We start from the raw sequence: 21,624 nt of genomic DNA, 5'->3' as shown, positions 1-21,624 counted from the left end.
GGCCGGGACTCTTGCTGGGGTTACAGCGCAATACACACTGCTAGGCAACTGCTCTTCTGGCCTTCGGTGGGGGTGGGCGTGGTCATGCGTGGGTGGGCGGAGCCACGGAGGTTGTGGAGGATTTGCACCCCAAATCACCAACCAAGGACCTGGCGTGGGGACTGGGGATGAGGAATCCTGAATGCCTGCACCTAGGGTGTGCCTACTTCTCAGGTGCAAAAAAATGTAGTGATGTCGGAACCACTTGCTCTCGCAACCCTCACAAGCCGGTAAACACGGTATTTCAACCTGGTGTGGCAAGTGTTAATGATAAATAATAGCAGTTAACAACATATATAGCTAGTTACAGAAAGTTTATGTCAGGCGACAAGCTAAGCACATTCCATGTTATCTCATTTAATCATTTTGCCGTTCCTATGAAGTAGGTTATGTTTTGTATTTACAAAACAGAAGCTTGGAATGGCCAAGTAACCTTCCCAGGCAAGTCAGGCATGTGGTATAAATTGGAACCCTTTGTAAGGTGTGTATAATGTCTTTTTATTTCTCTAGCCTGGTATTTGTTGGAATTCTTGAAACTGTGAATTTAAGTCTTTCATCTGTTTTTGGAAAATTTTGAGCCGTTATCTCTTCACATATTGCTTCTGTCCCATTTACTCACTTTTCAGGGACTCCAGTTAAACATATGTTACAGTTTCTCAACATATTCTCATTGCATTCCCACTGTATTATTCTCACTGTCTCCTTTCCTGTGTTTTTCTTTCTTCCATGCTTCTTTTGGGATTGCATGTGTATGTGTATACATATGATCATTTTTGCTTGTAATCCAGTTTACTAATTTTCTCTGCAATTGTGTCTTAAATGCTATGAAACCCATCAATCTAGTTCATTATTTCAGCTGTTTATTTTTCAACTCTAGAATTTTAGTTTAGTTCCTTTTCAAATCTGCTGTGCCACTTTTTTATACAGTTGAGTTTCTTGCCAAGTTTTTTAGGCCTGGTATTATCTTCTTGATCATTATAAAAATAGTTGTTTTATACTCTGTGTTTGGGAATTCCACTATCTGGAGACCTTGTGTGTCTATTTCTATTGTTATTTCTGCTAGGTTCTGTCGATTTGTCTTGTCTCCTAGAGTGCTTGGTTTACTTTAATTTTATACTGGACACTGTATTAGAAAAATTATTTGTAGAAATAATTTGAGGCCAAGCATGATGTTATTTTCCTCTATGGAAGACTTTATTTTTCACTTCTTGCCAGGGCCTGGTAGCACCAGCAACCCAGGATCATCTTAATACAATTTCAGGATTTGAGATTTGCTTAGCCATCCAGATGGCCTGAAACTGGGCTGCAGTCCATGTGGAGGTTGGTTTATTTATATTGTTTTCCTCATTTCTATGGTGCGGTCTTTTTGGATCCTGGCCCAATGAGGGTGATGGCTTACCAAGATTCATTTGGTGTGTTTTAACACTCCAGTTTTTGGAAGCCAAACTCTGCAAACTCAATATTGCATCTCATCTTTTAGGTTGCCTATTCAAGATCACTAGATAGCTCCAGAGAAAAAGCATCTCAGTGTTATGCTTGCTCTCATTCTCTCCCTGATCTTAATCCAGCTAGCTCTTTTATGATTTTCAGGAAGATTTTAAAAATATATATGCCAGGTTTTTTTTTTTTTTTTTAATATGCCAGGTTTTTAAAGATATCTTATGTTGGAGTCAGAGTCTGAATTAAACTACTCTATTGTAATCAAAAACAGAAATTCTCCCATTGAGAATTTTGCTGGAGTTGCACTGACTCTAGAGATCAACTTGGGGAAAACTGAATATTTCTGGGACCTTCTTATATATCATACTGAAATATCTCTCCTATGGGGCTTCCCAGATGACGCTAGTAAAGAACCCACCTACTAATGTAGGAGACATAAAAGACAGATCCTTGGGTTAGGAAGATCCTCTAGAGTAGGAAATGACAACCCACTCCAGTATTCTTGCCTGAGAAATCCCATGGACAGAGGAGCCTGGCGAGCTACAGCCCTATGGGGTCAAAAAGAGTCAGACATGACTAAGTACATGTGCACACACACACACCTCTCCTTTATTTAGATCTTCCTCAATGCCTTTAAGTGTTGTTTATCATTATCTATGTATGGTTTTGCATGTGTTTTGTTAGATTTATTGCAAGTCATGTATTTTTTTTTTCTTTTTTTGGGGGGGCCACACCATGTAGCTTGTGGAATCTTAGTTCCCTGACCAAGGATCAAACTCATCCCCATGAGTGAAAGTGCCAAGTTCTAACCACTGGACTGCCAGGGAATTCCCTAAGTCCTGTATTTAGCATTGTGATTTTATTGTTGTATAAAATGAAGTTGACTTTTATATATTGATCTTATGTAGCTACCTTAACCATTTCTTATGATTTCTATTAATTTTTTATTATTCATCTCCTGAGTGGGAAGATTTTAAATCACCACTTCAGTTTAAGATTAAAGCACTATCCAGAAATTTTATTTCTTCTTACATCAGTCTTAATTAATTATATTTTTATAAGAAAATTTCAATCTGAGTTTTTGGACATTTTTGACATAAACTGGTTGGTGTATTTTTGCCATCTTTTTATTGTCTACTTTATTGTGGCTATGTCAGTTTTTATTCATAATATTGCTTATTTCTGACCTTCTCTTTTAATTTTATTGGTTTTACCTGTGACTTGTCTATTTTGTTAGTCTTTGAAAAGACTGATTTCAAAGTTGAAAAGTTGAAAAGAATCAACTTTTCCGTTATTTAGCTTCTCTGTTGTTCTTGTTTTTTCTTTCATTGATAGCTGTTTTTGTCTTTATTACTTTCTTTGAGTTTATTGGTCCTTCTAATTTCTTTGAGTCTACTGTTCCTTCTACTTTCTTTGAGTCTACTGTTTGGTCCTTTTTCTTACTTTTTTAAGCTATCTTAACTCATCGGTCTTTCCTCTCTCCTTTTTTCTGTTGTAAGTATGAATTTCCCTCAAAGCATCACTTTTGCTGTATCTCAGAGGCTTTTTAAAAAAAATACAGTTTCCTGTGCTATATAGTAAATCCCTGTTATTCATCTATTTTATCTGATTTTAGTTTCCCAACCAGGGATTGAACCTGGGCCCCCTGTATTCGAAGCACAGAGTCTTAACCACTGGACTGCCAGGGAAGTTCCTATCCTAGAGGTCTTGATATGAGGTATCTCTATTTTCTTGCTCTAAATATTTTAAAATATCTACTATTATTTTTTTGACCATGGGTTTTAGAGTGATGTGTTTTTTGGATTCTGGAATATTCTTAGCCATTTTCTCTTTAAATAGTGCTTTCTCCCTATTCTCTCCCTTTTTCATATATTTTATTTCTTTGCAATGTTAAATGAATCTATTTCATAGCTCCTCTCAGTCATCTCTTTTCTCCAGCCTTTGCGATGCTGTTCACCTATTTGTCTTATCTGCTGCCTTCCTTCCTATAAGCCATTTCTTGTGCTGTTTTTTGCCCGTGACCTCATTTTTAATGGAGCGTTTTCTCCCATGGGGGTTTGGTGTGTTCAGGGTTGTGGAAAGTGGTTTTGTATTTGATCCTGCTGAGGTCCTTTGGCTCTTACTGACCTAGGCAATTTAAATAAATTATTGGTTTGGAATTCCTGCTTTAGAGATAAGATGTATATACTCAGATTCTACATCCACATATAGCAGAAATTTATAATTAAATTTCTTGTGGATGTCTTTTTTCCATCATCTGCAGTCCTATGTGAATAGCATGGTTCCTTAGTACTCTCCTGGACTGATGGGAAGAGCGTTTCTAGTTATTTTTACAGAGTTAGGACACCTCTCTGAGGTTCTGGTTTAGTGTGGGGCATTTAGCTGCAGCTCCGACCCTGGCTGGGCTGAGGTTATGTCCTCTCAACTTGCAGGGGTGGAAAAGACCACTGTCGACCACTGGAGTCTGTGTCTGGTCCGATACACCTTTAGCTCCTGCTCACTGCTCTGTTTTGGATACTGTTTTTTTCCCCTTAGAATTTGGGTTTATTTTCTTTCTTTTGAACTTGACTATGTGTTTAAAATTTTTTTCCTTTGTGTGTATGTCTTTACAGGTGGAAGGGACCCTTCTCTATCAGTTCAGCCTGCTGTTTTGCAGTTTCATAAATATAAGAGATAGAGACCAAGGACAGAAACTTGGGATCCAATGAGTGAAAGGAACAGAAATGGGAAGTGAAATCCCACGAGGAGATGGAAGAAGCAGTAGGAGAGAACAAAGAGCGAGCTGATCCTTAGGATACAAGGGTGAACAGGGCTCTGAGAAAGGCCCTCTCTTGTGATATGAGGACAGCTTTCCCTTCAGATGTCACACTGTTCACCCTGTAGACTCAAGAGGCTGCTGTGGAAGGAAAACTCAGAGAAAGAGAAAAGCTGAGAGGCTGCCTCGATTCATAAAGGGAAGCCAAGGTACTGGTTCTCCCTCTGTCCCCAGGGGGAACTGCTTAGGCATAATTTGGAAACTCGTGGTTGCTCTTGTGAACCTGGGAGGGACTCCTCCTTACATTTCTACCTGAATGTACCAATGTCCACCTCCCAGAACCTTCAGATGAACAGGAGGGGAGTGGCATTATTTTGCTCATTGGGGGTTGGCTTACCTGTTGTTACTCTTCTCTGTCACCTACATCTGGTTATGTTGGGGCCAACAAGAGCAAAGCCACATTCCTTTCATCCTGTTCCTTCATATCCCCTCCATTGCTCCTGGAATATTCTTAGTCATTGTCTTCTTGGATAATGCCTCTTTTGCATCCCAATCACACAAATTCATACACTTGAAGGTTCCTTTTGGGCTTTGACCAGAAAGCATTTGGGCTTCTATTTGGAGGGATCTTGGTTCTGGTTCAGGCTTCCCGGGTAAAGAATCTTCCTGCCAATTCAGGAGACTCAGGTTCGATCCTGGGGTTGGGGATCAAAGGAAATGTCCACCTACTCCAGTATTCTTGCCTGGAGAAGCCATGGGGTTGCAAAAAAGTTGGACATGACTGAGCGACTAAACAATAACAACGACAGTTCAGGTTCTGTGGATTCTTGGGGTTGTGGAGGGGGTTTTGCAGTTTGGAATATATCTGTGCAGGGTGCAGGGCCATGCAGGGTTCAGGAAGTGTGTGCACATGTACTTGTGAGCCTGTAATAAGAATGTCAAATTTTTATATCACTTCTAAGTTTTCGAACAATGACCATCGTATGTCATTTTGCCACAACCCTGGAAATGGGTAGGGCTGATATCAATATTCCCATTTTACAGATGAGGAAACTGAGGGCTAGATAGGTGAAAGTGGCATTCCCCAAAGTCACTCTATCTTGCCATTAGAGCTAGAGCTGTGTCTGTAGTTTAGGCATCCCACCTCCAAACCTGATGCTTTTCCCTCCACTTCATTCTGTGTATGCATGTTCTTACAGACTTAAGTGGAGACACCCATCTCTATACCCAACCTGATCACAAATACCCCATGAAACCTCTCTGTCCTTCACCCTATACATGCCACACACTAGAAGAAACTAAGTTCTTTCTTGCTCTCTGTCTCCCAGATCCTGTTTTTTAGACATCCACTGCTGCTGTTGTCAGACCTCAGACAAAGGCGAATGAATTGTTGACCCAGCTGACAGAATTTACTACACAATTTTTTATAGCATTTCTGGGTAGAAACAGCAGCCAATGCCATCTTTCTTGGCATTACTTTTTATTGAATATAGACTTACAGTCTTTAAATAATTTGAATATAGTGCTTTCAATATACAGTTCTTTAGTCACACATATATTTCTTTAAAGCACAAAACTATAACTTAAAATCAAAAGGCTATAAATACACATGTACATATTGCCATAAATCTAGAACTGTTTTATAAAAATAGAACTCAAATATCAACTTTATATATTTTGGCAACTTAGCAGTATGGTAAGGTGGCCACATACATTTTTATTATGCATCATTGTCCCCCCAAATCTGAGTCTCTAAGTTTCGTTTTCCATCTCTCTGAGGACTCGTGGGACAGTCTCCTCTATCAGGGTCCCCACAGAGATGGCCATGGCCATGGCTCAGCATTGCCTTTACATAAAGGCTCAGTGTATCCACCTGAACTTGGAGGGGGAAGACCAGCTTCCAGCCCCTCCCTCGGAGGGAGGGAGGAGCTGTTCCCTCCTACCAAACGTCTGCCATCCACACATGGTCGATATCGGAATACACAGTTAGTTTCCTTTACCTAAGCTCAGAAGAAGGGAAATGTAAGCTTGGTTCTGACAAATGAGCGTTTGAGAGAAAGTCTGAAATAAACATCACCTGAACAGTGCCTGCTGGGGTAACATCATCCCGACAGCGGGCACCAGTGCCCACCTGCTCAAAGGTCCTTCACACACGTGACCTACCATCCTGACCACCTCACAAGGCTGGGATGCTCTTATCCCCATTTGATGATGGAAGAACTTGAGTCTCTGGACTTTTTAAGTCTCTTGGCCAAGACCAATGAGGCTGCCTGATTCCCAAACCAGAGCTGTCTATCTGCCCAGGAATTTTTGGAGAGAAACCAGAAGAGAACTTGGATCTTCACTGTGGTCATTTGCTGGAAACCATAGGCAGCTTTGAGTCAGCTTACAGCAGGTGAACAGCAGTTCCCCAAACATTCCTGGAACTCTTGGGCTGTACTTTTCCAGGGGGAGCAGAAAGGTGGATGTGTGAGGGAAGTAGCATGGACCCTGCAGACCAATGATTTTGAAGGGGGCAGTGGCAGAATCTCCCAGATCATACAGTAGAAAGTCTCAACCTAAAACCAGGGGCTCAAGAAATTTACAGCTTAGGGTTGTCTGTGTTATCAAAGGTCCCAGCAAAGGTCAAAATGTTCCCCCCATCTCAGCCCTGCCTGCTTCTATGTTAGTCAAAGGACAGAGAGCTTGCACAGTGCTCCAAAGAAGAGACGTTCAGAGTCCCTGGGCCACAGTGGAGGGTGTGACAGAGCAGGATGGACAGGTCATTGCCTCATGTCTTTGCGGGAGTAGAGGGCTTTTCTTTTTTTAGGAAAACCCACAGGAAGCATGGCAGAACTCAGTGTGATTGGAGCCCAGTTCTGCACCTCCTCTGGACAAAAGCAGGCTGCCTTGGCTATTTGCAGTCTTGATTTTTCTGGTTGCTTTCCCATAAAAATATGCCCTAGCAGAAAGTGCCTCTCACATCTCCTCCATGATCACTGCCTCCCCAGACATTCTCAGCTCAGTTCTGTGGACTGCTGACCCCTCCATCAGGGCTGGCTCTGTGCACAGCCATTCCCTCCTCCCAGCCCCTCTCTTCACCAGCTGTGCCCTCAGCCCCCAGGCCAGTGGAGAGCTCTGACTTGGGCTCCTCCACATGCATTTTAGTCAGAATCCCTAGATAACATCCGCTACATAAAGTAGCCCAGCTGTCCAAGGATGTCCAGCTTAGGCCACTGAGATCGTATTCTGAAATTAATGTCACTGTGCTTTTCTTAAAAGCCTCTCTTAAGAATGAATGAAACAAAACAAGTAAATAAGAGCAGCAGAAAACCCCTGAAGCATCCTCCTCTCCTCCCAAAGGCAGATCACCTATCAGGGCATGTTTCTTGTGAAGGCGAGTGGGAACGCAACCAGAAATAATGCAAGCGGCAGGATCCCTGGGGAGGTGGACCAGTCCCTGCCAGGCCCCCAGGGAAACCAGGGAGCAGCAGCTACTCCAGGGCAATGGCAGACCATTGTCTTCCCCTTTCAGAATAGCCAGACCAGATTTTCTGAACTCAGTAGAAGCCTGCTTCTGGGAGGCAAAAGGAGAAATGTGTTTGCAGGCTCAGATCACAGTATTTTAAATTAACTTGGGCTGTGTGTGTGTGTGTGTGTGTGTGTGTGTGTGTGTCGGGGGTGGGCACTGCTTATAGGACCACGTGTCTCAGGGCGGGTCGCTCTGAATGCCATGATCAGACTGCTTTGAATCTGAAAACAAAGCCCTCTGCTCCTCCGCAAGAGACACAAGGCAATGACCTGGGGTTAGCCTCTTCCTTCATGGTTCATTTGGGTATATTGCACATAATAAGGTGACTCATTCCGTCATTGGACATGCTAGGTCCTGCTGGGAAGCACACACCAATACTGAGCTTCTGTGGCTATGGAGGGAAGTCAGTGGTAGCTTTCCCATCTCACCCGGGCCACCTCAGAGCCAGGCTGGTCTTATTTCCCAGCACACAGGCCCAAGGACACCTTGGTAAATAATGATGACTCCCATGCCTCATGAGGGATGCGTTCCTCCTACCAGTCCAGCTTTGAGTGATGCCTCACTGTGGTCTGCGTTGGGTCTGGAGTTATAGGGAAGCTACAGAAAGCTGGGGTGAAGGCTGGGAGCAAGGGATTCGGCGGGGTCTGGCAGCTGCAGAATGCTGGGTTGAGGAGTTGAAACGTGGCGGCAGCAGCCATCAAGGTTGGTGCCCCTGACTGGGCCTTGTTACTTTTTCCTTTGTCGCCGGTGGCTTGGCTGTGGCAGACAGTGGCAGGCTGCAGAGGCGTCTCATTTCAAGGAGGCTTTCTTCCACAGCTTTTGCAAACTTGGTTGATGATGTCTCCTTGCAGTTGTGGAAGCTGGAGATGCAGAAAAGGATGCTCTCTGGCTGGGGGTTGTAGCAAGCACCGTACCCATTGGGTACCACGGGACCATAGCAGCAAAACATCTCCATGGTGGTGGGTACCTGGAGGAGAGGACAGGTCAGAAGTTGCTTGTGCTGAAAGTCTGCTTAAAGCATGACGTTTCAGCAGTCCAGGGACCTCAATGAGATATTTGCTTTTCTTTGACTATTTCCCACCTGGGTGTGTGACTGAATTAACCACATCAACTGATTGCTTCATCATGGATGGCCACAGCCAGAGTCATCAAAACAAACCCATCTAACTGCATGAATCAGAAGAGAGGCCATAAGCCCCTCCTTGGTGTGAAATCCGCTCTACACGTGGAGTCGGAAGCTCCCAGAGTGACCTGGTGCTGGGCCGAATCTCTCCTTCACCTGGGGGCTGTTTGAATCACCCAGGCAATCAGAGTAATTTACTAAATCGCACCCTGGTGGCACCCAACAGTTAGATGGCTTCCCAGAGGGAGTAATTTATGAACTGGAGGAAATCTGGCTCCTCGTCTCTGTCGATTTTTTCCCACATCCTTAATTACTGTCAGTATTGCCTGACTGGTCTGCTTTTCTCCCCGCAGCCTGGTCACGCACAATTACCCAGCATTGGGCATTTCAGAGATTGCCATCAACTGGAGTTTTTAGTTATGTACCTGATACATTTTGAATTCAGAGGGCTGCGATTTTGTAATCCGGATCACAAGCCAAGAAAAAGTGCTTCTGAATGCATTGAAGCCATCAATGTTCATTCCAGTTGGAGGAAAAAAAATACCACCACACCCTGAATTAATTGTATTAGCTGATTTTAGAGGGGAAATGGAGCACGTTCTTGAGCAGGTGCAGGGCGCGGTGTGTGTTTTAAACCCACAGGCTCTGTGTGCTCAGGCCTTCAGAAATGACACTGGCCGTTTTAATGGTGCAGAACAGACCATTAGTCTTGCTAATAGAGTCACCTCATTGTCAGATAAATTTGCCGTGCAACAGCCGAAGGCCACAAAGCCGTTCCGAAGCACTTTTTGCTCATGGATGGTTTCCTGAAGAATTTATGTTGTTGTGTTCTGTCCTCGTTTATTCACGTCTGCAAGCTCACTGCCGTAATGACAAAATGAAATTACTGAGTGGGCTTTCATCCTCAAACACAACTTTATCAGCCCTTTTTATTGCCCATGTTCTACTTTTTGCAGATGAGGTGGAGTTTTAGTAAACTGACATTTGCGGGGCGGAGTAGGGGGAGAGGGTGTAGGTATTTTCTCTCCTAAATGGCTGCCTTTCTCTAATGGATCATGTTCTGTTTTTTTGTCAGCGGTCCTCCAACAGAACAAGGCTGTAACACTGGTTTAGGAGATGCCAGGCCTGCAGTGGCCCCTTACGATGAGGTCTGTGACCTGTTTGGAGGACTCTGTCTGTGCCAAGCACTGGGGGTCTGGGCTTTCCACCTACATCATCGCATTTGATTGAGCCAGGACTTGCCTCTGGGCCCATGGTCACCATGGTAGGACACTACCTCTTGGGCAACACTGGAAGAAGTATGCCTAATGGTTAGTGCACCAGAGTGGGTATTCTCCCATCCTGCCCACCTCTGCTAAGGAGGCATTTGTGATTATGCACGTTTAGAAGACGGGGAAAACAGCACTCTGAGCATTTCAGTCCTTCTGCTGAAGGGCAAGCAGTTCACTGGAAGCAGAGCCAGGACCAGCTGATTCCAAGCAGTGGGCTGTAATCAGCCAGCTTGTGAGAAAGCCCACTGCTTCCACTAAGTGCTCTCGGGTGCTGACTGCACTGGGGCAGTACCTGGCTGGTAGAGAGGACAAATCGGTTGCTCATCAGGTATGTTTCATCCGTGAACATCTCGGGCAGTTCTTTGCACATTTCCCGGGCCAGCTCCCGCAGCCCCAGCAGGTGGTTGTCGATGGCCATCCCTGTTATGGCCTGAGACAGAGAACAGGACTTGAGACACGGGCTTCCCCTCCTTTCCTCCTCTCTAGTCTGGAAAGCTCATGGGGACACTAATGGCTCTTGCCCACCCAGTGCTTGCTGTGGACCACATCCATGTGTGGCGGCTGCCCAGGACCAAGCACTGTCCTACATGGCCTCTGCTCCTTGTATATTTCTTCACACACAGGATGAGCCAGAGCAGGTTGGGTTCTAGATGAGGATGCCCGAGTTAAAAGCTGGTGAGTCTGACTCCTCGCCCCCCAACAGCATGGTCCCTGTCGATGTTCAGCGTGTATAACCCCTCATGTTCCTAAATGGCTGCCTTTCTCTAACGGATCATGTTCTATTTTTGTGTCAGCAGTCCTACAACAGAACAAGGCTGTAGCACTGGTTTAGGAGATGCCTGGCCTGCATCTCCTAAACCAGCAGTGCTGGAGAAACAGCAGGGCTGGCTTGGCCCTCCTGGGTACCTCTTCAGTGGCAGAAGCTGGGCAGGAGCACAGGTGCTGGCTGGAACCCATCCAAGCATTGGGAGGGGTACCCCAGGCTGTCACTGGATGGGTTTTCACCACAACCAACAGTTCATCCTCCAGCAGGAGCCCAAGGAATGAGGGGCAGAGGGTGCTGAGGTGTCCTTGAATCCGGGCTGCTGTTTCACAGGCTCAGAATCTATTCAACTAAACTGGACTCAGAATCTAAGAGTAATTTTGAGACAGGAGCTAGATAGCTTAGCAGAGGCTCAGCTCACATTTTCAAGGGTTGTTGGATGAAGAAAGGGTCTTTCTTTTTGTCACAGGTATTTGAAATCTTATCAAAGGATAAGAGAATAGCAGTGGAAGACTCCTACGTAGGAGGAGCTCAGGGGTGGTGGTGTGGCTGGAAGGGGACAGTGGAACCAGGGCAGTCTTTTCTGTCTTCCCCACGGGAGGCTGTGTGCAGCAGGCACAGGGGTTTTGCATGGATTACAAGTTTGATTGGGGCAATTTGTGCGGCTGATGGAAACCTGGAGGCCTCTTTCTTTTAAAATAAATTTTAGAACGTATTTATTTTATTTTTGGCCATGCTGCATCTTCGTTGCTTTCTGTGGGCTTTCTCTGGTTGCAGTGAGCGGGGGCTACTCTTTGTTGTGGTGTGCGGGCTTCTCCTTGCGGTGGCTGCCCTTGTGGCAGAGCACAGGCTCTAGGGCGCGTGGGCTTCAGTAGTTGCGGCACGTGGGCTCAGAGTTGTGGCTCACGGGCTCTAGAGCACAGGCTCAGTAGTTGTGACGCATGGGCTTAGTTGCTCCACAGCATGTGGAATCCTCCCAGACCAGGGATTGAACTCGTGTTCTCTGCATTGGCAGGTGGATTCCTATCCCCTGTGCCCCCAGGGAAGTCCCTCCTCTGGCCTCTTGTAATAACCTCTGGATCAACATCAGGGTACCCGTGAGTAATTCTTAGGGGTTTCACGGTTACATAAGATGGCCACTTAGCTGTTAACAATGCCCCACATAGGTGGAAATCTTCTACCACAGTGAACTTCGTTCAGGTTTACAAGGCATGTTTTAGAATTTGATAGCTGTTCTCTTTCAGTTGAGAATGGATGCATAAAGATGACTCAGGGACCCCAGTCTCTCCAAACACACCTAATCATAGGCTGAAAAGACATGTTATACAATCACCACTCACTTTGGACGTGCCCCGTTAGGACAGAGGCGAAGATCTGTGAGACAGGCCAGTTATGAAGTAGATGCATTTTTAATTTCTCAGGTTGTCTCTATTTAATGACTGATTTGTGTAGATCTATCAAAGCAGCTACTCTGAACAGCAGCCCCCATTTCACCATCTCTGAAGTCACTGTAGCAACTGGGGTTGATTCAACAGACTCTTTGGATCAGAGTCATGAGTAGTAATGAGCAAAATGACTCAACATCCAGTCTTTTGTTCATTCAAGAACCTTAACTGAGTGCCTACTATGTGTCTGAGAAGCTGCTAGAGAACAAAGCAGTCACAGACTCAGCCTCATGGAGTCTTGGGTGGGGTGGGAGACATATTAACCAACCATACAAATAAACTTGTGATCGTAAACTGAGTAAATAATAGAAAGGAGAAGCATACGGTGCTATGAGAGGATGTGACAGTGTGTCTGGACCACATTTTCTCCTTTCCTTGGAATTTCCTTTCTCCACAACCTCTACCAAATGTACTTTCCAGATACATGGAGGTTTCCTGATTTCCTCTCTGTCCCTTACCCCGCACAGCTAACCAGGGACCTACAAAGCATCTTTATGACTCTCCTCTCCCCATCCCTGATCTCTTTTATTTAGTTGTTTTCACCAACTTAAAATAGTTAACACAGCAGAACCCTATGGCAATGCTTTGGAGAATATTTTCCTAAATTTTTCATAAAATTTTAAATTATTATCAAAGTTGTATATTTATAGTTTAAAAAAAAAAAACAAATAAGCCAAAGACTTATGTCACTTTGCCAGCACTGAGTCCCACTCCATAGAAGCAATCACTTGGAACTCTTTTAGCTACTGACTTTCTTAGTTCTGAATAATATGCTTAGACTGCTGCTACTGCATTTTTCAATTTCCTTTTTATAGAATATGAAACTTTGGCTCTTTGATACCCTCCTTCCCAAATATACTTCCACTCCCCTATGCTTCCAACAGAGTTAGATTTGAACTCCTTGTCACTTGATCAACATTCAGTGTTTACATGGCTATAATTATGCAAGTATTCACAGCTGAGTCCTGAGTCCTGCATGTGTTAGGATTAGATTTCCTTTCTTAATCAGTTTTTCGTGTTCCCTGGAATCGACAGTCTGTAAATGATTAAATTATGATTTTCCCACTTGCCTACCTTTCTATGTATCTACAATTTATTGATTCGTAAATCCTCAGCCAGAACTGTAAAACTCTCCTTAATGCATAAAAATGTATCAGATAATTTATCAGTTTAATTTCTCCTTTCATTTCTTGCTTCTCTGTGGACTGACTGTTCCCTGGGTCTGCTGAACAGCTGTCAACTTGAGACCTCCCTTTGCTCTCATCCTTTTTCTCGACCTCTTTCTGGTGTTGCATCTTCTGATGTTTAAGTCTGTGATTTTCTTTTTTTGTGTTTTATTCTCTATGTTAGTGGTCTACATCCTCCAATAGCTTTACTAGAAAGAGAGCTTAATAAATAAAATTTGTAAGCCCTTGCCTTTGCCTATGCTGTTCCCTTCTAGGGCCATCCTTCCCTTCTACATCTACCTGACAAACACTTCATGCTTTAAGTCTCATATGAAGCACCACTTCCTCTGGGGAGTTCACCTGGCTTTCCCAAGCAGAAGGAACTTATTCCTCCATGTTCTCTGCTACTTCCTGAAATACTTAAGGCCTCTTTTACCTACTACATAGTGAACTCCCCAAGGATAGGGCTTCATTTTTTATTTGCCAGCACCTAAAGCCTTGCCTGGCATAGAGCAGAAAAACAAAGGATACCCACGGAAGACATGAGAGCAAGCTTGATTTTCCCAACAGAACAAACACCTATTCAGATGAATCAGGGACCTAGCAACTGAATTGGAGAAAAGCCTATACTGCTGCTGCTACTGCTAAGTCGCTTCAGTCGTGTCCGACTCTGTGTGACCCCATAGACGGCAGCCCACCAGGCTCCACCTTCCCTGGGATTCTCCAGGCAAGAACACTGGAGTGGGTTGCCATTTCTTTCTCCAATGCGTGAAAGTAAAAAGTAAAAATGAAGTCGCTCAGTCATGTCCAACTCTTCGAGACCCCATGGACTGCAGCCTATCAGGCTCTTCCGTTCATGGGATTTTCCAGGCAAGAAGAGTACTGGAGTGGGGTGCCATTGCCTTCTCCAAAAGTCTATACTGGCTAGTTCTAAAACCCAGATCTATGTTGTGCTTGCTTTCAAATACATAGACAGTAAACAAAGTAAATACAAAGTAAACTCCTTTTCATAGATTGTATGATCCTTCAAAGACTGTATCAGAATGATTCACAATATATTGATCACCAGTCCAAGCAATAGCTTATTTTTGGTTTGTATGCAAATAATGACTTTGCAGTGCCAGAAAATATATTATTTTCTTAACCCAGGAAAGCATTTCCCTTACCATTTCAATTTCATCATTAACTTTCAGCAAAAAAAATCTTTTTATTCACAAGCAGTATAAATAAATAAATACATTGAGAATAAGAAGGCAGAAACAGCCCTGGGTGGGAATAAACACTGCCTCACCTGAGACTGAATGAACCACATACTTCTGCCTTCTCTTATATAAACTGTAAGGTGCTTTATGTGTTGGTGCTATTATTACTGGTGTTGTTTCAAAGACCATTCATTGTATCCCTGTAAAATTCATGTAAAAAGCAGGAGTGCCATGTTACCCAGCTTTTAAAAATAAGAAAGAGGAGGCTCTGAGAGGCAAGGTGGCCTCATCAAGTCGCTGCATAGGAGGTGGTCCAGCTGTCACCCAGAGTCTGTGCTGAGGCCCCGGCTCTGGGCGCAGCCTGGGTCCTGAGCGCAGGCGAGGTCACTCACCATGACTGTGTACTCTGTCTGGGCTCGGATGGCATCCTTCAGGAGCAGCAGCTTCTCCGAATCCTGTAAATGGACAGAGGCGCAGTGCACGGGGCTTTAAGAGGCTGCTCAGGTACAGACCAGCCAAAGGAGCTGGGTGTCCCGGGGCTGAGCCACAGGCGGCCCACAGCTGCCCCACTGACCTCCCTGAGACCCCTCAGGCCAGCAAGACTTACCGGCACAGCGGCTGTGTGGTGGTCAGCGATGGCTTTCACAAAACGCAGCGCCTCCGGAGTGGCCGATCGAATGTTGTCTACCCGTCCCTCGTGGAACCGGCGGATGGACGCACTCTCGTAGGTGGGCACGAGTTTCCCGTGGAGCCTGCACAGGATGAAGGGGGAATGGCAGACAGTGCTGCCTTCTCAGGGAGTCATAAATGCTGAAGGAAAAATAGCCTCGCCTGCCTTTATTTTTACAGTCCTGCCTTCGCTCGGCACAATCTTTCATTTTAATGCTAATAGAATTCTGGAGGAGATTCCCCAAAGATGAATGTTGGGGAGCCTGTGATATGAAGAGCTGAGCACACTTTCCTGCGTGGGTGATACTGTGTGGATATAAAATATAAGGAAGTCATGACTGGTAGTTGTTGTTTTTTTTTTTAAAGTCCCAATCTGGTGGGAAACCTAGAATTTTCTGCAAGACCCAATGAGTGAGTGATTAATAGCACAGCGTGGAATAATTCATCATTCCCACTCTTGAGGGAATCCTGTTTTATTTAAAAACAATTCAAGCATGACCTATGGATCGAGGCAGGGAGGGGGCCTTAGTGGCCATGGGTGCCAGCTGCTGCACAGGCCCACCATCCAGGGGCAGCGTTGCTTCCAAAGTGACCCATGGGTACCAGGGCTGTGTCTCTCCTTCCTCACGTCTGTGACCCCTGGGCCCACCAGTCAGAGCAAGTCTCTTCCTCAGATATGCGAACTGAGCAAGCATCCTCAGGCTGGCACACCAGGCTGGCAAACACCTTTCTCTCCAGTCAGTAAAGCTGTTGGTGTTAAGGGGTCAGGGACGGAAAAGACACAGAACTCGGAGAGGGGCAGTGACAGCCCAAAGTCACAGCATGTTGTGGCCTTGTATCTTGGCCTCCTTCAGGCAAGTCTCCCTCGCCCTGGGTGAGTTCCAGGAGTGGGGAATCGAGAGTCTAACTGGGTACAGTGCTTGACACTATGACTTGCCAAGAAAGTGGTACTTCCTGTACTCATGTCTCATTTCCCCCCAAGACTCTGGCAGGGAGCTCATTTCCTGTATCTCTATCCTGTATCCTGCTCCCCTTGGAGCAAACACCCTGCTGAGCACAAAAGTAGATGCCATCACTGGCTGGTAGCTGATCAGCCCCAATTTAGGCAGCTTCCAGGTTTCTGCTGAATCTAGAAGCAAATTAAAAAAAAATTTTTTGTTACAGTTGAAACTCTGAAGCAATCATTCATTCCATAGGCAGCAGGTGGTATTTTGCCTATTCAATGAGCCTGGGAGCCTCTGGCCTCATCTATTCCTGGCCATGTCCAGTGACAGCAAAGATCTCTGGAGGGTAGAGGAAGGGGGCTCTGTCCCCATCCCTTCTGGGATTTGGATCTGAAGCTCTGAAGTGCTTGAGCACCAGGGCAGCAGTGTCCCCAGCCATGGCGTTAGCAGGACACTGACCTCATGGCACATTTTAGCCACACGCCATCTGAGTATCAGAATGGCTTTGACTGCAGTTCCAGAGGCTGGGTCCTTCCACAGCCCAATGCCAGCGAGGTCTCCACATCCTGGCGGTGAGCACAGTCCCTGTGTGGGGTGATGTCAACCTGACAGATGACACTCAGAGTGGCTGCATTCCCTCACCCGTGAATCACACCCCCTGCGAGGGACACTGGAGTCTGGGATGCCACCCATTCATTAGTGACACCTCCTGGCAGGGTCTTCTCCATGTCACTTTATGCCTGTCCTGATTGCAGACCAAAAGCAGGTTCTGGTGGGGATGTGGTGTTATTTACTACATCGCACCTGTGCTAGTTATGAGCTGCTGCTTCTGGGATGCTGGGACCAACAGGAGCCAGCCCTGTCTTGAGGAAGATATATTTTGCATTATTTTTTGCCTCTCATAAAAGGCCAATTCGGCTCCCTACCCTTACTCCCAACTCTGCATCTCTTCCCCTGGACAGAGCTACCACTTAAGGGATTTTTCTAAACCACACACTGACCATGCCACCACAGGCTAAAACCCCTGCAGCATCTTCTCAGGGCTCTGACAGTCCCTGGTGCCTACTCTGTCCCAGGCACGCAAGATGACCGAGAACATCACACCTGGGGGAGACAGTCTAGAAAACAAAGTCTGTGAATCCATAAACAGGGGAGCCCACATGCATAACAACTGCCATGAATGAAAAAAGAACGCAGCGTGCTGTGACAGAGAACTGGTGGCAAGAGGCTCCGAGGTGGCCTCTGAGGGCTGGCGCCTGAGCTGAGACCTGAGCTGTAGGAAGGAGCTGGCGTGTGAAGAGTGGCGGTGACAGATGGGTGGGCAGAGGCACTGGCACAACGCAATGGTCTGGAGGTGGAAGAGAGCTTGGGGGCAGGGCCCCGGGAAGGCTGGTTCACAAAGAGCCTTTCTGAGCCTGGACTTTGTTCTAAGCGTGATGGGAAACCACTGGGAGGGTTCGAGGTAGTAGGTGATGGAATCTGATTTGTATATTTCAAAGTTCATGCTTCATGAAGACAGGATTATTGGGGACAAGAGTGGACCTGCAAAGGCAGGCTACAGTTGACCAAACATCAGATGGCGGGGGCTTGGAGGTGGAAGGCAGAGGATGGAGGAGCACTGCTGTGGGGTGAGGGGATGAGCGACGGAAACCAGTTAAGCCCCAAATGTTTGACTTGACCCACCAGGGGGTGGGCAGGGATGCTAGTTCCATCTCCTTGTCAAGACCAGGAAAACTGGGTGGAACAGGTCACGACTCCAGCGCCCCAGGTGGGCTGGCTGAGATCAGGAGGAAACCATGTGATGTCCTTACCACCTGCCTGGCCCTTGTTAGTTCTGCGTCCCTCCACCCCACCTCCCATGAACTCTGTGCCCCTGGGTCATTGCTTGCCAGCTTTAGGTGACAGAGTCCTTCCATGCAGCCTGCCCTGGTCATACCCCCATTCTCTAGGCTCACAGAGAGTCATCCCTCCCTCCAAGATGCTTCTAGACCCTAGAGTAGTTCGTCAGTCAGTTCCCCTGGGCAGGCTGTGCTTACCTGTAGAAGGCCAGCTGGAGGGCCACCTGAATAAAGGCATCAGGGCTGCATTTCTGTTGCTTAATGAATGTTTTCCCATAGCTGTCAAACTTATAAACGGTGAAGTCGAGATTCTTTACTATTCTGTGGAAGAAAAAGGAAAGAAGCTTTCACTGCATGCAAAATAGAATGCACTCACCACAGAGTCTAACGAAGTTTCTCGAGCCTGGTCCATGTCAAAACGGTAAGGTGTCCAGGACACAGCCAGAGACAGGTCTTGATGTATGGAAGTGGCAGAGGGCATGCCGACTAGGAGGACTCTGAACTGAGGGTGAGGCTTGGCTGGATAGGGCAGTGGTTCTGTACTGTGGGTGGGGGAGGTGGGCCTGGCTGCAGGGAGGGACACAGAAGCACAAGGGTCATTTGCATGGGCAAGGAGAACACAGCCCCCAAACAAAGTCCTAGAAATTCATTGCCCCCAGAAGTAGGCCTTATAGAGGCCATGTATTTTGACCTGTTTGGTAAGGTGTGTCCAGCATTTCCATGGACTCTTTGGGCATCCTGGCCGTCCTGCAAGACCTGCCAACCCCCCATGTCCAGGGAAAAGTCTTTTTCTCTGACAGCTGAAAGCAGCATCTCTCACTGAGACTTGTCCCTGTTGTGCTATAGGAAGAAAGGCCTGGGGCCTGGCTGCTGGTCATAGTCACTGCAGCTAAAGCTGCTCATCCGAGCTTTGTTGGTGACTGAAAATCCATTTTATCCATAAATTGATGCTGAACCTCCTGTGATATGCCTAGACCTTTGCTGCCCACAAATCACTGTCAAGTAGAAGGAAGATTCCCTGAGTCCACACTGAGACAGACCTTCAGTGCTGGTCTCCCCACTCCCTTTCCCTCACCATATTGACCAGTCTTCTTCGTAATGAGTTTGGGGTCCAGGCTGATGGCTTGCAGGAGCAACATGCAGCAAGGTCCCTACCATCTGGCCACCAGCCATGTTTGTATACGTGTGTGTGTGTGCATGTGTGTGTGTGTGTGTGCACGTGTGTGTGTGTGTGCAGAGCCCTGGGTGGGCAGCCCTGACCCCTGCTCCCACCCTCCCTCAGGATTCGGTGTTCCCTGCCTGCCTTGTCTTGAATTATTCCTCCAGTCATGTGAGCTCAGCTCTCGTTGGTCCATGCCAGGTTCCGAGGACCCAGCAGGACTCGGAGAGGGCCCAGTTCTCATGGGAACTCACCCTTCAGTCTGTCCTGTTGACCTACTACCCTGGACAGGCTGAGTTCACAGTCACCCCAGCCACCTGGAAACCTCTTGGCCAAGCCCTGGTCCCTCAGACCCTACCTACCTTCCATGGCAGTTCAGGACCTCATGGCTTCTCCTGCTTCCCCACCCACAGGCCTCTCTTGGCTCTTCCGGTCGTCTAGAAAGGAAAGCTGGGCACTTGGGACCACATGACAGCTGCCTGAAGACCTGAAATAAGCCAACTCTTTCTTCTGCCCAGGTCTCACCAACCCACCAACTCACTCACCTTCGTGTCCCAAGAGCAGCCCCATAGGGTTGAGATACGAGCAGTTACAGATGAACACCTAAGGCCTCTCTTCTTCCCCCTGGAAAGTCAGTCAACACCTCCAGCAGCTCGCTGTGGACTCACCCTCCCCATCCCTCGGCTTCTGAGCCCAGCCACGCTCTGTCCTGCTCACCCACGCTATTCCCACAGTCTCTTCACTGGTTCCCTGAAACCCCATGCCCTAAATCCTCCAGGGGTTCCTCACCACTGCAGCACAGCTTCCAGTCCCCATAATGTAAGGACATGAAGTTCTTTGCAATGTGACCCCAGCTTCCCTTTATTGCCCCAGCTCTGGTCATTCTCTCACTTGCTGGCCTCCAAACAACCTGATCTTACGTTCCTGTGTCTTTCCCAGCTGCTGGCACCATGAACTCCTAGTTATCCTTCAAAGCCCATCTCTGCAAAATCCCTTGCTCCACCTCCTGGCAGAACTCAGCTCCAGTGTCCTCTGTGGGTTCAGAACCAAATACTTGTCTCTGGTTTGGGCGCTTATTGCATCTGACACTTTTGTTTCGGGGATCCAGTTCCTCCTCCAAAGTATGGAGGGTGGGACTAGTGGCACATTGATTTCTGTGTCCCCACAGCCCTATCAGAGGCCTGGAACACACCAGAGCTCTGCACATGTATGATGAACAAATGAATGAAAGAATGAATGAATGCATTCCTGCTCATTTATTGAATGAGGGAATGAACAGTCAAAGTCCATATCTAGTTGCCAGACCGTGGCTCCCAGCACACTTTGCAACTGCTAGCAGGGGCTCACAGCCACTCCCCCCCACCCCCCGGGGTCTCCTGCTGGGTCCCGTTAGGGCTGCCCTTGGGGGGAAAAAAGGCCCCTTGTCAAGTTGCAGTGTAAATTCAAGCAAATTGAAATCGCCTGGATTCAAATGACTTATTCAAACCAGTTGGCAATGACCCCCCACCCCCACCCCGGAAGCTGGAGATGATTTCCCTGCCTTGACTCTGCTCAGTCAGGTGAAACCTGTGGAAAAAAATAGATGCATGTTTGCATTTTATGGAAATGAAGGATACTCTGGCAAGGTTATTTCCCCGAGAGGTACAACTCCCCTTTAGTTTGGCTGCATTACCATGAAGGGGGTGGGCGGAGGCGGGTGGGAGGAGGCAGAGGAGTTGGGGTCTTTGGAAGCTCCTAGGATACCTTGGCAGCTGGTAGGGTGGGGGAGTGGTATGGTGATCCCCCCTGGAGCATCACCCCCAAAGACTTGGGATTCTCCTTACTGTTGAAGTTTTTCTGCTGAGGAGGCTAAGAGGCCTTGAATTTCCGGGGAGCATTTCCACCTCAGCCTCCTGGGTGCTGGGAGCTCGCTGACCGAGTCAGCTCGGACCATCTTCTTGCTGGTCTTCACCCTGCAGGACAATGGGGTGACCTCCTGTGGCCCTGCAAGCTGGGGGGCTGTGGGCAGCTTATTTCTTTGCCCTCCAGTCATCTTAGCTGTTGGAGTTTGGTGTGCCCTCCAAACCACGACACAGATGAATGGACTGAAGCTCTGAGAGGACACCTAAATTAGTGAGCGGCCGAGCTAGGATTCTATCCAGTTCCACCTGACTGCAAAGCCCAGGATTTCTTTTCATGTTTTCCTGTTTGACCATACTACACCAATAACTCTTAAAAAAAAAAAAACAAAAACAAAAAACAAAATAACTCACACACTTGGGGACAAATGGAACAAGCAAATTGTTTTTCTGTCGATGAG

General features: G+C 46.7%; 1 protein-coding gene across 1 annotated transcript in view; it reads right to left on the bottom strand.

Annotated features, from left to right (window-relative positions):
- Positions 1 to 8,442: 8,442 nt before the first annotated feature.
- CHAT (choline O-acetyltransferase) overlaps positions 8,443 to 21,624 on the bottom strand; it is a 52,523-nt gene continuing 39,341 nt past the window's right edge. Inside the window, exons 9-14 of the mRNA XM_065919951.1 lie at positions 21,149 to 21,277; positions 18,365 to 18,487; positions 15,323 to 15,467; positions 15,108 to 15,170; positions 10,432 to 10,569; positions 8,443 to 8,712 (exon numbers count right to left, since the gene is read on the bottom strand). Coding sequence (XP_065776023.1) covers positions 8,443 to 8,712; positions 10,432 to 10,569; positions 15,108 to 15,170; positions 15,323 to 15,467; positions 18,365 to 18,487; positions 21,149 to 21,277 — 868 coding nt within the window. The remainder of the gene's footprint in view (positions 8,713 to 10,431; positions 10,570 to 15,107; positions 15,171 to 15,322; positions 15,468 to 18,364; positions 18,488 to 21,148; positions 21,278 to 21,624) is intronic.

Source organism: Muntiacus reevesi, chromosome 2 (genome assembly GCF_963930625.1).
Source record: "Muntiacus reevesi chromosome 2, mMunRee1.1, whole genome shotgun sequence".
Taxonomy (NCBI): domain Eukaryota; kingdom Metazoa; phylum Chordata; class Mammalia; order Artiodactyla; family Cervidae; genus Muntiacus; species Muntiacus reevesi.
Note: the sequence above shows the minus strand (reverse complement) of the source record. Positions and strands in the feature narration are given on the sequence as shown.